The sequence below is a fragment of the Patagioenas fasciata genome, chromosome 4 (assembly GCF_037038585.1).
Source record: "Patagioenas fasciata isolate bPatFas1 chromosome 4, bPatFas1.hap1, whole genome shotgun sequence".
In the NCBI taxonomy this organism is placed as follows: domain Eukaryota; kingdom Metazoa; phylum Chordata; class Aves; order Columbiformes; family Columbidae; genus Patagioenas; species Patagioenas fasciata.
The window spans coordinates 44,569,841-44,588,210 of record NC_092523.1 but is presented as its reverse complement, the minus strand read 5'-3'; the positions used below and the strand labels follow the sequence as shown (position 1 = coordinate 44,588,210).

General features: G+C 35.8%; 1 protein-coding gene across 9 annotated transcripts in view; it reads left to right on the top strand.

The window, feature by feature from the left end:
- Positions 1–18,370, top strand: part of RAPGEF2 (Rap guanine nucleotide exchange factor 2) — a 187,506-nt gene that overhangs the window by 144,303 nt on the left and 24,833 nt on the right. For all 9 annotated transcript variants that reach the window (XM_071807744.1, XM_071807745.1, XM_071807742.1 and 6 more), the window contains 9 exons: positions 5,015–5,192; positions 6,964–7,100; positions 7,733–7,891; positions 9,767–9,919; positions 10,308–10,472; positions 13,447–13,554; positions 13,643–13,846; positions 13,948–14,056; positions 16,317–16,563. In XM_071807744.1, coding sequence (XP_071663845.1) covers positions 5,015–5,192; positions 6,964–7,100; positions 7,733–7,891; positions 9,767–9,919; positions 10,308–10,472; positions 13,447–13,554; positions 13,643–13,846; positions 13,948–14,056; positions 16,317–16,563 — 1,460 coding nt within the window. The remainder of the gene's footprint in view (positions 1–5,014; positions 5,193–6,963; positions 7,101–7,732; positions 7,892–9,766; positions 9,920–10,307; positions 10,473–13,446; positions 13,555–13,642; positions 13,847–13,947; positions 14,057–16,316; positions 16,564–18,370) is intronic.

Genomic DNA, 18,370 nt, shown 5'->3' with positions numbered 1-18,370 from the left:
CTGTCCCTGATCATTTTTCCATCTCTAGGGAGGAATAGTGCTCAGACTGAATCCTGTGACAGATGTGGGCTGCTGTGCTGTAAATTTTGTAGTAGACAATGAAAGAATAAATACGAAGAGAGAGAACAGTAAAAATCATAGCCTGAAGGGTCTTTAAGGTGTTTCACGCTCATTTTGCACTCATGTCAACAAAATAAGAAAAAATAAACTTAGTACTTTAGATTTATGTATGATTTGTGTGCATATAATAGTTGTAATTGATTCTAATATAGAAGATAATTCTTTAACAAATACATATTCTAATTACATGGATTGAATTTCACAGCAATTTATTTATATTGTAAACTTCTGCACAGTGAGTTGAAAGTTAATGTAAAACAAAACCTCAGCCGTGATTTCTCTCGGTGTAAAAGCTGGATCCAATGTGCCTATATTATGACAGGAGGAAATATTTCAAGCTAATGGGACTTTTGCAGATAATTTACTGGAGATGCAGGGCCAGTGTTCTTGGTGTCTTGAGTCAGTATCTACTTTTAAAGTCAGATATAAAAAATTGATGGTTTTGCTAATAAACATTTTTAATTTCATTTTAAAGTTTATTTTTTAGCCTTTGAACACTATAATGACTGAAAAATAAGGTGAGGCTGGGTTTTTTGAGCTGAGCTTGACTGCTTACTTTCTTACCTTCATGGACTTGAAGGACTGCAGCAGATGATTAATATATTTCTGATTTGCATAAGAAGTGTCTTCTATACTTATTTTTTATTCAATTTTTTTTTTCTTTTGCATGTTTGGAGATTTTGAATTGCTCATTTAGGTGGTGACATTAGTCACAAAGGGCATGTGTTCTTTGAAATAACACATTTCTTCTCCTTAATGTTTCCTAAAGAAAATGGGTTAAATTAGGGGAAAAAAAGAGTGTAATCTAAAAAATTCTGTTTAAAATACTAAGAAATCAGTAGTTAATGTGGTTAATAAGGGTTTTCTAATTTTTTGCCTTTATATTTTCAAGATAAGCTACAATCTTTTCCCCCAAACCAGTGTAGAAAAGAAAACCTTGAAGGCCACCTAAACCAGAGCCTGTCTTCTTATGAGCAGTTCTCCAGGTCTTCCCACTTTCCTTCCCATAGGGAGGCTGGTATGTGTGTGCAGACATGCATGATGAAGCTGTTATAATACTGGAGGGAGTTAACTTCATTGTAAACATCATCTGTTGGATGAGCCAACATCCCCTTGGGACTCTTCTGATCCGTTTCTCAACGGATACCCAAAAATTGGTTGGCAAAGGAAATGAGGCAGTAGCAGAGGTCATCCTCTTTAGCTGTTCATGTCAACCGTTACCTCTCTCATTACGTCCACCTTCATGATGCCTCCAAAAAATGGAAGACCACTAGAGCTGGTTTTCATCAGTTTCTTCTCATACCAGTCTAAAGGGTTCAACAGGGTTTTCCATTTTCTCAGTCTGCCCAGTTTCGCCTTAAGGGAATGAACGATAGTTCTCTTTTTTTAAAAAAAAGTACTATTATTATTTTTCCGGTAGAATCAGGCAAGAAGCCCAAGACTGAGAATACTTACACAAAACTCCTTTACTTGCCATCTTTTCCTAGTTATTTTACAGTATTTGTTTAATTGGCTATTATCACTCAAATCTAGAAGTTATTTTGGTCTTTGAGATCCTTAGCAATTGGAGTAATCAGTTTTGTATCACTACAAATGAGACTTCACAAACACTGCTTAAAATTGGGCAAATCTCCTTAGGTACCAAGTGGGAAATAACTCTTCACCTCAAGTTTGAAAATGTTTCCGGTCTCATGACTTTCTTGTTGGTGATGTGACAAAATATTAGGCTGTCATTATTAAGTGATTCCCTTGAAGCTTCAGCAATTTTTTTTTCATGCCATCTTTCCAACTGTGAAGAAAATTTTCATTGCAACTGATATTCAGAATTTGGAGAGATGTTATTTTGTATTTTAAGTTGCAACCAGCATTTTTCTTGCATGCAATTTCTTTAGATTTATTTAAGTGAAACTAATGTGTCTTATTACCTAAGAAACAAAGGGCAACATGCACCCATGAAAGCACTGATTTCTGAGGTAAATTTTGTATTTGATTAAATGCCCTGGGAAACTCTAAGCCTCATGATTGACTGTAGTACAAATTCTCTCAAGTATTGGTCGTATTCTGGATTTTTTGCTGAGGTTTATAAGGAAACCTCTGTCTTCAAAGGAGCTGATTGAAGTTTTCCATTTAGCCTTACACAAATGCATGGCTCTTGTTTCCTAACTATGGATTCCTGTGTGGACATACTTGTTTTCTCTTATGTATGAGGGAGTACAAAAGTGCTTGAAGTAGGTGAGTTATGAAGTTTAATGTGTCAGCAAGGGGATCTTGAATCTTTAATGTTATACTTGAAGCTACTAGGCCTAAAGAACCTATTTGCAGTGCTTTCTTAGATAAATTGGTGCATGCTTTTAACATGGAGACAGATCCAATTATTCTTAGTATTGTAACAAAAATAATGCAAAACTTTTTGCATCTATAAACTGAGGAGGAGTCCCTGTGGGATGAATTGTTTGGTTCTTTACTGTTGTGAATGCACATTACCTGTATGGAAAGGTTATGTTTTGTTCCTTTGCTAACTTTCGCATAATCATAACTTTTTCAGGAAACTTTTATTTTTTTTTTTTCCTCAAAATAAGGTTTATTTTTAAAGGTTAATTTAATTAATTTTCTTGTTACTTTGTGGATTGTTGCATTCAGCTCTGAGATTCTTTGTTGCAGTCATTTATGGTTTTGATTAACTACTAGGTTAGAAATAGTTGCTTTATCATTCTGGTTTCCGCCCATGACTTCAGTTGTCAAGGATTTAATTAGTTCTAAGAAATTATCATCTTCAGGAAATACTTTAACTTTCAGTTCTGACTTTTAAGGTATTTTCTGAATACATACTTACTTGCATTTAATTTGTGTGAGATTTTTTTTTAAATAGCATCAACTTTTGTTGATCTTTTACTTCTGTTCAGTTTTGTTTTTTTGTTCTAAGTCAAATAACTTATCTTTGAATAAATCAGTTTTGTACAGTATGCCTAATTTTCTCATGTATGTTAGCATCTTGCTACTAAATTCAGTTCTACATTCATCTTACTGACATGCTTTTGGGAAAGCTTATTCTGCACAAGTATAACAGGAGGGGTGCTTGTTAGTTATGGGAAGGTTTGCAAAATTGACTCAGTCCCTCTGTCACTGGGGCTGTCACTGGTGGAGACTTCTGGTTCTGACAGATTGGTGTCATAAGCTGTGTGTTTACTGACTCATCGTCACTAATTTTTCCACCAGTCACTTTTGATGAAGGCTATTCTGTAAGACTAGTGAGAGCAACTGTTTCAAATATATCACAGGGAACATGCATGTTAAGCACGGTAAGACTGCTAATGAAAATACTGTTACCAGTGCTATCATTTTTGTGATTTATTTGTATACCAGTATAATATCCTTTTTTATCCTACTTAAGAAACATTCAACTTTTTTTTCTTTCTTGAAAGAACAAACAAATCAAACCAAATCAAAACCATAAAAAAATCCCACCAAACCAAACAAAAACCACACAAATTGAGAATAATTTTAACATTGTGTAGGTGCTGTTATGCTTTTTATATTAACAAGACCCTATTACAAAGCTTGTGTTTTACTGTACAACAGAAGCATTTAAGAATGGTACGAGCTGCCCTGATCCATCTCCAGCCATATGCTGCCATTCAGAAGGTGGCCGTGTATAAGGGCATTAAACTAACAGATGTCAGCCACAGCTAGTGAGGCAGGAATAGAGAAGATGATTCTATGAAAATACCAGTGCAATTTGTCTTACCTTCTCTGTATTTGGAAGGTGACCTAGTTTTTGGTTTTGTTTCTGTTTTTTTATGCTGTGAGAGTCAGATTGATAAAACAGGCTCTAGTAGCTGTGTTTGCCCCATGTAGTGTTTTTAAAGTAGATATAAGGGGATTTTGTGCTTCCAGAGTTTCTGAAATACGCCATCCTTACAAGGTGATTTCTCATACCTACAAACTTGATTTCTCAAGCCATGGCTTAAAACTTGCTTGTTAGAAGCTCGTGTTTCTGTAAAGACGGTTGTAGCTGAGCCTTGGCAGCTGCTCTGGTATTAAATCGGGTTCTGAGAAAAGACAGCTTTATCAGCTATGACAGACAAATGTTTGTGGGATTTGTTAAGTCTTCGGTCTTAAAACTGAATCATTAAAATGTATTTATGTTTAGCTGCTATACTAATGACCTCAAGCTATATATGGACTATGTATTTCCTTCATTTTAATACAATTTAAAGTAGGTGAAATTTGGCAGATATTCTGTGAAATCCATCTGTGGTGTTTAAGCAGAGGCTTCACATTTTTTTTCTGCTTCTGTAAGTTCTTATACTGTTTATCAGCAAATGAAAGCCATATTTAATTATGTTCAACTGGGACCACCAAAAAAATACAGTTTAGGTTACTGGGAGATAGCAAAATTCCTGTATTGTTTGCTGCTGCACTTATTTCCCTGAACTGTCTACCTAAAATTACATTGCATTCATAAGTGTCTGAAAACGTAAAATTGGGGTGAGAACAGAAACTGTTTTAAATGAACTGTTTATATATGTATATATATATATATATGTATGTATGTGTATATATATTCAACTAATATTCCAAGGAGTTGTTCCTTGAAATATAACTGCCTTCAATTCACCCAAGAACTACTGATTAAATAATGTATGTTGAATCCTGTTGATTTCTGGCTGATTGAAACAAGTGTTAAAAGCTCTGCTTAAACAGTGTTTTGGGGTTGATTAATGGCTAATTGTTTCAAAAAAAGAAAAAAGAAATACGAAAAATCAAAAATGATGAGTGAACTTGGGTGATCTGTTAGGTGATATAAATAATTTCTCTGTATTTAACTAGAAAACTGTAGCAGTGATGAACACATTTGAATATTTTTTCTTTAATTGTTCATACATGAATTTAGGCTACAGAAAGTGAAGCTGGTGATATGGATCTCAGTGGGTTGCCAGAGACAGCAGTGGATTCTGAAGATGATGATGATGAAGAAGACATTGAAAGGGCATCGGATCCTTTGATGAGTAGGGATATTGTTAGAGACTGCTTGGAGAAAGACCCAATAGATAGGACAGATGATGACATTGGTAAGTATTGCAATGAAGTAAAATATAGTCAAACTTGTTCTCCTTCACCAAAAAAGAAAAAAAAGCTTGAGGTTTTATTTTAATTGTTGGCTTTTGTAGTTGGTAGGTTTAGTGTCTATTCTTTAAGGTGCCTCATAAATGCCATACATTGAATGCGTACAGCCAAAGAAGAGGAGAACACACCTGATATGGATGGAAACTATTAGTTGCTGGCCTTTTAGATCTTAAGCTTCAACATAATTTATATCAGAACTGGTTTGTGAAGTAATCATCATTGCATACTGCAAAATAGACAGAAGTTTGGCAAAGTCAACATTAACATCAACACTGGATGCTTATCATATTAATTATTTTAATTGTAAGTTGTGATGTTGTGTCTGTTTTTAACCACAGATATATATTTGTGTTAAAGATTGGAGCCATTAAGACCTTTATGTAAACGTGTATCTAATCAAACTAAATTGCTATGTTAACTTACAGGCTAATACATTGAAAGCAGAGCAATGCAGAACTAGAATTCAAATTCTTATAATTTCTAATCTAATCTGTTTTACTGGCTGAGTTTTAAGTTTTTTTTCTTTTATCAAGATATGACTAAATGATGATTTAAGTTGATTATCAGATGGTTAAGGGACTGGAGCATCTCGTATATGAGAAAGGTCTAACTGTTCGGCTTGGAGAAGAGAAGGCTCGTGGGGATCTCATCAATGTGTACAAATACTGGGAGCAAGGATGCAAACAAGTCTGAGTCAGGCTCTTCTCAGTGATGCCCAGTGAGAGGATCAGAGGCAATGGACACAAACTGAAACACAAGAGGCTCCGTATAATGACCAGGAAATGCCTTTTTTTATTTTTTTTTTAATCCTGTGTGTCTGACTGAGCACTGCACAGGTTGCCCAGAAAGGTGGTAGAGAGGTCTCCATCTTTGCAGATATTCAGAAGCCATCTGGACACAGTCCCGCGCAGTTGGCTGTAGGTGGCCCTGCTTGAGCAGGAGGGTTTGACCAGATGACCTCCAGAGGTCCCTTCCAACCTCAACCAGTCAGTGATTCAGAGTGAATAAAAATTTAGGAAAAAGATGGGGTCCTATTGATTACTTTCAGTAGGTTTTTTAGATAAACGGAATGCAAAAATGCCCAACATTTAGGGCATATAATCCCTCAGCAGGACTACTAAGAAGAATTGAGTTCTGAAGTGAATGAACAATGTACAAAGCAAAAATGAGGGAGAAGCTCACAGCTGAGTACAAGTGCAACTCCAGTGTGTGCAGAAGACAGAGTAGCAGTAGTCAGCTCTAAGGCAGTAATCCTCTTCTCTCTGGGACTTTGTGAATATGCCTGATGACACTGTTAGTTCTAGCCTAGGAAAGGATGGCTTTACCAATGAACTTGCTCAGTTTTGTTAAATTTTCCTTCTTAATGTCTTGCTGTGTTTTATATAGACCTATCATAGTCTTCATGGACTTACTGCCCTGGCTGGCTGGAGTATTACAAATGTCATGGGTTGTATTTCAAGCTCTCGGTTACATTACAATTCTTCCATTGTGCTGACTTTTACTTTGCAGGGCTTCTGTTGATGATATATGATGGGCCAGTCTGTGTCTACAAAATACCCAGTAATTACAACAGGCCACTGTACATGATTTATTAGTATACAGAAGTGATTGTGCAGCATTTTAACTTAAGCAGCCTCGGGCATCTTGCTGAAGAACTGCCTTTGCTGTGCTTTGTTGTTTTGACATGCACGACTCAGTGGGCTTTTTCTCCTTCAGAACAACTACTGGAATTCATGCATCAATTGCCTGCTTTTGCCAACATGACAATGTCAGTGAGGAGAGAGCTCTGTGCTGTAATGGTGTTTGCAGTTGTGGAGAGAGCAGGAACTATTGTACTAAACGATGGGGAAGAGGTCAGTACAAGTTACTTTGGACTCTCCTATTATACCAGACATCTCAGATTCCACAGGGTTAAGGTCCTCTTTTGTTGCTTAAAAATTAAAAAAAAAACAAACAAAACAAAAACAAAACAAAACAAACACACACACACACAAAACCAACCAACCAACCAACCAAACAAAAACAAAAAAAAAAAAATCATGAAAAAAAACCCCACAAACATTGAGCAGGTAAATTATGCCTCTTTTCGTTCTGCATTAGTTTGAAAGCTTTTGTTTAAGAACTTGTACACTTATGCAAGAAAAGCACAAGAAAATACTCTTCATAATGTACAAAATGCTTCCTGCCTATTGGAACTGATTTCAGGACTCTATTTCAGTGTTTAAGTGGTGTTTTAAAACCACATTTTTCCTTTGAAAAAAATCAGTCTTACATTAACTCTTAACATTAAACACATGATTCCAGTTTTCTTGAGCTGGAAATTGCTGCACATTTAAGGTAAACTAGCTTAGTCTACCTTAGTTTTTAATAGATGCTAAAAAATAACATTTCTTTTGAAAAAATGGCAAAGGTTGAATCTATATAGTATGGTATTACAGTGTTAGATGATTCAGTCTTCATGTATCCTGCAATGTTTGATTTATAGCTGGATTCCTGGTCAGTCATTTTGAATGGCTCTGTGGAGGTGACATACCCTGATGGAAGAACAGAGATACTTTGCATGGGGAACAGTTTTGGTGTTTCCCCTACCATGGAAAAGGAATATATGAAAGGAGTGATGAGAACCAAAGTGGACGACTGCCAGGTAGTGTATTGGACTGTAATACACACAAAGTCACGTACATACAGGCGTAATACCACTCAGTAGCCAGTTTTATTTTAATACATGTAAAATCTCCAGCATGTAACCCTGTACAATAGTTGAGAAATATGTCACCTGCATACTCATAGTCTGGGAAATTGAATTCTCTTCATCATTTTTGACTAAGAGGTTTGTGTACATGCTTTCTCCAGAACTTGAAGACCAGCAACCTGTTGTGTATATCTGTTTCTTCAAACTTTCCTTTAGGATCTCAGGGTCATTAGTCATTACAGGCTGTATTACTTCTACAGGCAGTAGCCCTTCTTCCTTACTCAACTCAGCTATGGAATCTTAAAGTAATACAAGTTCCCTGTCCCATGGTTTGAGAAGAAAATCTAGTTTCAGCCAATCTGGCCTTTCAAGGAAAATACCTTGACGTTTGCTGTAATGCAAGTAGTCAGATATAAGGAATGTTTCTTGGAGCATAAAACCACTAGTGTAACCTGGATATGTGGTTGCTATTTACGTATTCCCATCCAGAAGGCAATAGCCAAACCATGAGTGAATTAAACAATTCTTCCCCATGAGGGTAGTGAGGCATTGGAACAGGCTGCCCAGAGAAGCTGTGGATGTCCCATTCCTGGGAGTGTTCAAGGCCAGGCTGGATGGGGCTTTGAGCAACCAGGTCTAGTGGAAGGTGTCCCTGCCCATGGCAGGGGGCTTGGACCAGATTTTCTTTAAGGTCCCTTCCAACCCAAACCATTCTATGGTTCTATGATTTCGCTTTGTCCTGATGGCTATTTACCTTCCAGTGTATGTCCCTTGAAATGGGTGTAAATGTGTGTTAATGTAATCTCCTGGTTTAGTTTGCTTATCTAACTTCCAGGAGGTGCATAAATGGTATCTTGGTAGGATATTGTTTTGGAACAGATCCAAAGTATGGGAATTCTGTTTCAACTACTGCTAGCTGCTGGAAACAGAAAAGGTATGTAAATGAATTATGAAGAACGCAGGAGGAAAAATACTATCTTCGTGAATCTCATGCCTTTGTCCTAAGCATGTACATGATGATTTAAAAGTTGTCAATCAGAAGAAACGCTATCGTTTCTCTTCAATTAAATACCCAAGTTCATGTGACAGTTTAATCTTGAATATTGGCCCAAAAAGAGACCAAAGTATAGAACCTCCAGCAAGTTCTAATAGACAATTCATAGTGCATACAGTATTTATTTTTCTAAGTTGTAGTTGGTGGTCTTAATTATATTTACATAGTGTGGATATTAGGAATATTCTTCAGGTATTGTCATACTTATTCTTGGCTGACCAGATGATTATAGAAAATATTTTTCCTGCTGTATACTTTAATCCAGAAGCAATTTGTTTCTGTGTGCCTGCATTAATGTAATTGAATAAATGTTAGTTTTCTAAAGATTGACTTCATTAATAATAGCTATGAAAAATGGAAACTATTTACAGTAGCAGTAGGCATAAAAAGCCAAAAGCTAGGTTTTCCCTTCAATCTCATAACCCTTCTAAATACTGCACAAGCTTGCATGGGATTAAAAATACCAGCTAGGATGCTGAGCTTCACCTCCAACAGACAGGAGGTCCAAGCAGCTGAACAAAAATGGCTGATAATGCTCAGTCGTTTTGCTCTGATGAATCTAGGTGTCCTCTAACTGCAAAATTGTGGTGAAAGTGTTGTGCTTGTGTGTTTTTCTGCTTACTACAGCTGAACTACTGGAAAGAAAAATTTGTCTCACTGCAGGCTGAGAAACTACTTTCTCTTTTCTATTAATAGAGTACTTTCATCTTAAGTGTAAATGTTTTTCTGAAGATCTTTATCTTTTAATACTGGTGTGTGATGATTCTTTCCAGTTTGTTTGTATAGCCCAGCAAGATTATTGCCGCATCCTCAATCAGGTGGAAAAGAACATGCAGAAGGTAGAAGAGGAAGGTGAGATTGTCATGGTGAAGGAGCACAGGGAGCTCGATCGCACTGGAACAAGAAAAGGTCACATTGTCATCAAGGTAAAACCAGGAGAGGGAGTGTCTTGCAAAAGTCCGTGTTCTATCAACTTCTTAACTGAGCAAGTTAGTTGCAGGATTGAGATATATATTATAAAAATATTTGAAAATATATGAATAATATTAATTTTTCTCTTTACAGTTATGCGTGTTGATAACTAGATGATTTCTATAGAACTCAGTTACAGAAATTTGTCATGTTTCTTATGACAATGGTTAAGCTGTTATGTTTGCTTAGCTCATTACTCAACTGATGCCAGTATTCTTTCTAGTGTAATGCATCTTCGGTATGTTATGAGAAAACAAATTTGCGTTCGTTAAAAATCTATTTTAATAACTGAGTCTTGGGTTGTGCGTTTTTGTTTGTTTCTTGTTTGTTTGTTTTTAATAGGGAACAGCTGAAAGATTAACAATGCATTTGGTGGAAGAACATTCTGTGGTAGACCCAACCTTTATAGAAGATTTCCTGTTGACGTATCGAACCTTTCTGTCCAGCCCAATGGAAGTGGGCAAGAAGTTGTTGGAGTGGTTCAACGACCCCAGCCTCAGGGATAAGGTTAAAATCCCCTGAATGATATACTTGTTAGCATTTGCATTGATACAAAACCTATTAAGAATAAAACAAGTTTTAGAGGAAGTGACTAAACTGAATAAGGCACAAATAGCTTGTGACGTATTTTAATGGCAGAATATATGGATAAAACCAAGAAAATATTTTTCCGTATTTTATTTAAATACTAATGTGCTCATGCAAGGAAATTAGCCATGTTTTGCCTCGGTATGTTTTTACAACTTAATTCAGTTGCTTGCAAGTATAGGAAAAGCTTTTTTCCAATAATGAGTATTTTAATTACATATAACTCAATAGAATTCTATTGTGTCTTGAAGTTTGAGCATATAACTAAGTTGTGTCTTTACCATACATAATACTAGTTAGCACAAGTTGGCAAACATTTTGTGATCATTTATTCACATATAAATACACTAGAAAATGTAGCCATTGTTGAGAATCTGTTGAGCGTTACACAGCATAAAAAAAGAAAACCCACCCAAACACAAGAAAGCAATCAAAATCCTCTTCCCTAAACAAAACTGCCATGATGGAAGAATAAGACCTCGTCTGTCCAGTTTTGGCACACTATTTGCACTGTCTATTGAGGCTATAGCGTGCTTCACACTGTAATGCTTTATTTTCACTTGTATATGACTTTGTCATATGTAAAAAAACCCCCTAGTAAATATTTCCAGATATTTTTTTTTTCAAATTAGAAACTGAAGAAATTATAGCATTAAAGAGAAATTTGGTTTGTAACTTTTGTTTAAATCTAGATATTTCTTCTACTAGAAAAGCTAGTACTTCTGTGCCTTGGAGGAAGTACCTCACATCTGGCAGAGAGGATAGGCTTTGCAGCTAATACTGTTCAGCATAGCCTTGTTACAGCTTCAGAGCTATAATACCAGAATTCATCTTTAAACTTATTTTTCTTGTCCTCCTTCGGATAATCCCCTCAGCCTCCGTAAAAGCATGAGCAAGCAGAGTTGCTTGTATCAGGTCTGGAAACAAAGCAGCTCTTTGTTCTGCTGTCTCAATAACCAGCCTTTTCTGACACTGAGTAGCGCTGAAAAAAAAGGCAGGACTAAGGGAATAGCCTGGGAGAAGTGGAGATAAGCAAGTGGGGAACAAGGAATTTGGAAGATTTTGGCTGATTTGGATTAGGGCCTGCTAGGCAGTGAGGAGAGGGAAAGAGGTGAGTAGAACTTCCTGAGGGTGACCAGTATTCAGTAGTAATCAGACTGCACCATTTGAGGTCTAGCCTTACTGATGATTTGGCTCAGTAGCAGGGTACTTGACTTTACAGCTTTAATCCTCTTTTAATGCTGTTCCTATTGTGACACAAATAATAGCATTCTTCTGGAAGTCGCTGTTCAACCCTTTCCAGCACCATGTCATTTGGGTACCTTAAGTCTCAACTTCGAAAGCAGCATTTGCAGTGAAGCTGTCACTGGAGTGATTTAAAATATATTACATGGTATGGCTTGCAACTTCCCAGGCAATTTTTAAAACCTGCAATTAGCCTAAATTTAACCAGACATTGTCTGGATCTTCCAATGTCATCCACATTAGCAAAAAACAACAGAAATGTTTAACAGAATGGAAGTTCATCTTTGATTTCAAAGGTGGAAAAATCAGAAATATGTCAGAAGTGCTGCCTCTAGCCTAAATCCCTGTGGCTGGGAGCGGCAGCACATAGTGCTGTGCAGTTTCCTCCTGTTAGAAATCTGAACTCTGAAGGAGTTCTGAGGTACTTGATTAGTTTGGTCATGAATTGTGGAAGTTTTTCTGAATTCACAAGGTGAACTACTTGGAAACTCTGAGAGAGTGGCATGGTTTGGTTTTGAATGACTGGCATCAGACCTTTAGTATAAAAGGTTGCAGAGGTTTAGATTTTGTACAGATGCAAAGAACAGACAGGTGTTAGCTTTAGCTGATTGAAATTTGTATGAGATTTTCTCCGTAAGCTCTAGTTTTTTAAATGTTTGGGAGTTTTCCTCTAGTAACTTTCCCAGCATAACAGAAGAAATGCAGCTGTATTTGCAAGATAAATGAGTGGCACAACCCTTTTGGATTCAGGAGCTTTTTAAAAATAGCATGAATCAGTATTGATTCAAGACATCAAAACCCTTTTTAATTTGTTAGGACAAATGCTGCTCATGTTCCAGGTCAAATTGTGTACTAAGATAAAATTTTACAGTGGAAGCATATTGTTTTTAAAAAATGCAGCTCTTATTTTGTGACTTTACCATCACTAATACTAATTGATAGTATTCTTTGAGGGGTTTTTGCTGACAAAGTATAGAACACCAGCTAAGGTCTGTGTGAACTTGGTAATCATATTTGCTTGAGGAGAGCAGAGGTAGAGAGAAAGCAGGAGTAGTAAACTGAAAGGTTGACTCTAAGGAGAAGGATTACATGTATTCACTGTTAAAATCTCTTTCCTGCTTTTCACAATAGTTCCTTTTACCTGCCTCTCTAAACATGAATAGCTCTTTTACACAGGTAGAAGCCTAATGAAGCTAGTGGTGGCTTACCTAAAAATTTGTGAGATTCAAGAAGCAATATATAGCAGTATTGGAAGCTTTGTGATCATGTGCTTGAAGAATTAAACAGATTTGGAGATGTACATGAACAGGAAATTGTTACAAGTCAGAAATGAATCTAACTCATTGCTTTGTTACCCGTGTGTTCTATTCCCTACTCAATCAGATTTGATACAGCTAGTGTTAATTTTTTAACTCATAGTATTATTTGAAATACAACATAACAATTACTTATACAAGTGAAAGCAATTTTAATATTCAACTCATTCTATCCTCCTGGTAAATGATTGCATATTAGTGGGTGTACATATATATATGATATTTAGTATTCCAGTGAAAACTGCTTTAAGGAGCAGTATTTTTAAGGGACTTGGCACTAGTTCCATTCTGGGTATTCCTGGAAAATATTTATATTATTGCTTAATTTTCAGGTTACACGGGTAGTATTGTTGTGGGTGAACAATCACTTCAATGATTTTGAAGGAGATCCTGCTATGACTCGATTTTTGGAAGAATTTGAGAATAATTTGGAGAGGGAGGTAAGAATTAGGAGTTTTTCTGACCGTGTAGGATGGCAGGGAATAGCCAGGCTGCTGCTATATGACTCATTATGCTTTTTTCTTGTAGAAAATGGGTGGACATTTGAGGCTGTTAAATATTGCTTGTGCTGCTAAAGCTAAACGAAGATTGATAACCTTAACAAAGCCATCTCGAGAAGCCCCTTTGCCTTTTATCCTGCTGGGAGGGTCAGAAAAGGGATTTGGAATCTTCGTTGACAGTGTAGATTTTGGTAGCAAAGCTACAGAAGCAGGCTTGAAACGTGGAGACCAGGTATGTAATATTAAAATGTGGTTTGGTTTTCTTTTTCTTCCCCTTTTTTGTTTTCTTTCTCTTTGTTAAATAAAAATAACACTGCCTGTTTCTGTTTTTAGATACTGGAAGTGAATGGTCAAAACTTCGAAAACATTCAGCTGTCAAAAGCCATGGAAATCCTTAGAAATAACACTCACCTGTCTATCACTGTGAAAACCAATTTATTTGGTAAGTTTGTGTGCACTTTTTGTTCTAATTTCTGTTCTAGTTTAGATGAGGTCTTAATTTTTTTTAATAGTTTAAAATGGTTTTGTTTGAAACACTTTTGTACTGAGGAGTATAGAAAAAGGAAGCTTACAGGTCCTGCAATACCTTAGTTCATAATTACACAGAAAAAAATTATGAGTAGGGTCTGGTGTGAACGGACTTCACTCTGACAGGTGCATGTGTCTATATTAAGAGGAACTATTGCGAACATTCAGCTTGAATTTATAAAATGTGTTTGTTCGTGTAACATTTAGTCCTTTCTCAAGAAAGAAAACTCTCTTACAGTTTCATTTGATCAGTGATCTTAATCTGACTCCTGAATTTACCCATAGTTTTTCAGTCTGTGCCTACAGTAAGTGCAACAAGTTTAAAAAGAACTTTCTTGCCAGCTAGGTGAAAACAATCTCACTACTTTCCAAATCTATTCTCTTGATTTCTCCCTCTAACAAGTATTGAAGCAGTCGTGAAGATGTCTTTAAGCAGCCCAGGACCAGTTTGTGGGTTTTGTTGGATTTTTACCCTGGACACTTGGATTATTTATGTAACTTAGTGATGTGTTCCCCAAGTATCTCTTTCAGGGTCAGGTTCTTCGTCACAGATAAGTAGGGCAGAATATTACCCCAGGATGTCACTGCATTAACTGATGATTAAATATGCTTAGGTTATCTCAAAGTCATTTGTCAAATCTGTTTTATGGGGATTTTTTTTTTTTCTGCTTTGCAGTAAAGATACTAATATTTCAATTGTTTCTTTTAACTAAGGTGTATCTTCATATGTCTGTATATGCTTGTTTAGCAGTATGTGCTTTTTTTATCTGTGTGTAAGTTCTATGTAACTACCCTTCACACTCTGGGTTTTTGGATCTCGTGTGTTGCTTTAGTATGTTCAAGTTGAACCAAATGTCTTCAGAAGTCGTGTTTTTCTAAGTTTTAAATGTTGTTGCTCCAGCGCAAATACTGAAAGCCCATCACACAGAGTCTCAGAACAGTTACTTTCTGTGTATTGTGTGCAGTATTCCTTATCAACAAATCCCAAAAGGAGAGGTGTTTGGTTTGTTTTGTTGGCTTTTTAAAAAAAAAAAAAACAAAACACCAGCATTATCTTATTCGTATTAGTTTGTTTATCCAGCCCCTAACTCTTATTTGACGGAACTGATATTGGCTTGGATTCCGCTCCTCCACTTTTCTTTGTGTGTCTTATTTGAAGCTTCTGATGTTTTGTACCTCTGGAGATAAGGATGAATATTAAGGACAAAATTAATACATAATAAAAATATAAAAGTATAGTTATATATTAGGATAAATATATGAACATATATTTATATATTATAATAAATAATATAATAAAACCTAGCCCCTAATACTCATCCTCAGCTGGTTGCCCTTGTTCCCAATTTTTCTACAATTCCTTGGATTTAATGATCAGTTTTCATTTCATATTAAAAATCAACTCATCAGATGATTTTCCCATTTATATGTGGAGACTTCCTTTCACATTCAAAATATGAGACTTGACATCCACATTGGTTTTGTTTAATTTATTTAAATATATTGACATTGTTGTGAAGCTAAAAGTTGCAGTACAATAACTAATTCAGAAATTAATTAGATGTTTTGCCTAAGAAATGACTCTTTGCTGGGGAGCTGAGGGAGTTGTAGAGGTTTTTTTTGTTTATCTGGCAGATGGACACAACAGCCCAGTCAAACATTCAAGGTGTCCCAGTAGTCTCACACTTTCCTGTTTCCTTTATTTCTTTTTTGCACATTTTGCAGTTTCCCCTCTGATTTCTGTTGGGTTTTTGTTGTTGTTGTTGGTTGGTTTTGTTGTTGTGGGGTTTTTTAAAATTTTTTTTTAATATCTTGTTGCTAATAATTTCTTGTCCTTCTGAGAGCTTTTATTACTGACTATCAGTTTAAAACATTCTTTCTCAGTTAGATTTCCTATCTCATTTTTGACACCATCCGTGCAACCATGCGGTCACCTACTGTATTTCTATACTGAGCTGGGCCAATTTACTGATTTTCCTGATTCACACTACAGAAAATGAATGTCCTTTAAAATATTTACATTTTTAAAAAGTATCTACAGTCGTTTAATACTTGAATTGTCAGAATATCCTAATCAGTTTTTTGTAATGATTAGTATTAAACTGATCTGGTGCACAGAGCTTGCTTTTACATGTTTGTTCTCTTTATTTCCCTTCTTTTGCTGTCTTCTGCAGTTTTTAAGGAACTCTTAACTCGGTTGTCAGAGGAAAAAAGAAATGGTGCTCCCCACCTACCTAAAATCGGTGATATTAAAAAGGCGAGTCGTTATTCTATCCCAGACCTTGCTGTTGATGTGGAGCAGGTAATAGGATTAGAAAAAGTGAATAAGAAAAGTAAAGCCAACACAGTTGGGGGAAGAAATAAGTTAAAGAAGATACTTGACAAGACTCGAATCAGTATTCTGCCTCAGAAACCATACAAGTGAGTTTTTAGTTTCCTCTTTAGTATTTGCTTTATGTTAAATTTTAATAGTTTCTCATGATTCTTATAATTTGTCATGATACTTATTTATTTATTTATTAATGCAAATCATGCTTATATCTGAAAAAATATACTAGAAAATACTAGTTTGAATATATGAATGATCACAGACTAACAATGCAGCTCCTGACACGAATATGGATGTGTTTTAGTTCTTACAGATAAAGGGATGGCACAAAACTTTTTTGTGTCATTTAGTGTTTTCTTTTAAGAGCACTGCTAACAGGCAATTAATTTCCAATTAACTCTGCAAGCAGGTTTGCTTGCAAATGTTTGATAGGAGAAACTATTTCAATTTATCCACATTCCGGTGGTCTGTAAGAATTTTTGTGTACTGTCATAAAGGAGATGGAGGTTAAAATTTTAACTTGGGTTCCTTGACAGAACTGAGTATTTTTTTAAAGAAAGCTAACTGTGGCATCTGATATCTTTTATTCTATGAATACATTTCAGAAATCAAGTTCTGATAAGGATTTTTGGAAACAATAGAAGAATGAGTTTTAGGAGATTTTGTGGAAATCTGGTTCTTTGCCAAGACAGATGGCATCCATGAGAAAAATGAAGTGTAGAGGGTAGTTAATGTGTAATCAGCATTTTCTCTTGCATTTTTCTTTTCTGTATCCCATTGAGGAAGAAATCTGTTCTATGTAAATTCATGAAGGGCATACTCACGCTGAAAATCTAGGATGTTTTCCTGGTACTAATTTTTTTTTTTAATTTTTTTACTGTTAGGTATTCCCTACTAAATGAATACTCTTCTGAAACATTATAAATAGAATGTTAGTAATGTAAATGTCAAATGACTGTAAATTAGTATTTCCAAATAGTGGATATTTTTTAAATTAATGCAGCTGCATTTCAGTAGAGGAGAATCTGTAAATCCTCTTTTTATCTTCTTTGTCTTTAGACTGTTTTATTTCACCGATCTTGTAGGTTTGTTCCTCTGATGAGCCATGCATACTGTTAGGAATGATTTTTTGCATTGTTCATGGCTTTTGCATAAAATTTTCCTGTCGGTTTTCTTTTATTCCTTTCATTTTTGCACTTTTTCTGTGCAGGGACCTCTTTAGGTAAGACTCAGAAAAACAGTACGCTTGACCTATTATTGTTTTTTTTTTCTTTTTCTAGCTCTGCTTCATGTTTTATCTACACCAAATTGTCTGCAAAGCCTGTTGACATTCAGTTGTTTGTGTCTGCACAGTTTCTGCATAGAGAAGTGTAGCTGTAGACTTTCCTGTTTGTGCTTTTTTCCCCCTATTGCATAGAAAATTCTATCTCTTTCTTCGTAATAATTAATGGTATTGCATATATTAATGGACTTTACCTATTCTCGCATATTTTTAAAGACCAAAAATCTAGAGGGATGAAAGAGCTGGTTTACCTGTTAGTCAAAGTGGGTATTTGGAGACTTCAGGAGTCAGCTAGCTCATGAGTTGAAACTCGCCCTTTTTGGAACGTGAATACTGCAGAGGTCTCCAGTGCCTCCAGAATGTATCCAGATAAAAACAATCTTTAAACTTGAATGAGGTCACTCATAGTGGGAGTTTGTCTGCTTCGTGAGACATTAAATCAGCATCAAAGAAGAATCAGTTTGAGCAGGAGATAATGCCTACTTTCAGTCTTGCTTTTTAGTCCAATAATGTCAAGTAACTTCCCAAACTGAGGAAACAGCACAGTCTTCTCTGCATCTACTGGGAAATCTCCTTCCTTCCGCCATCTGTGAGACATCTCTTGAAGTGTACTTGTG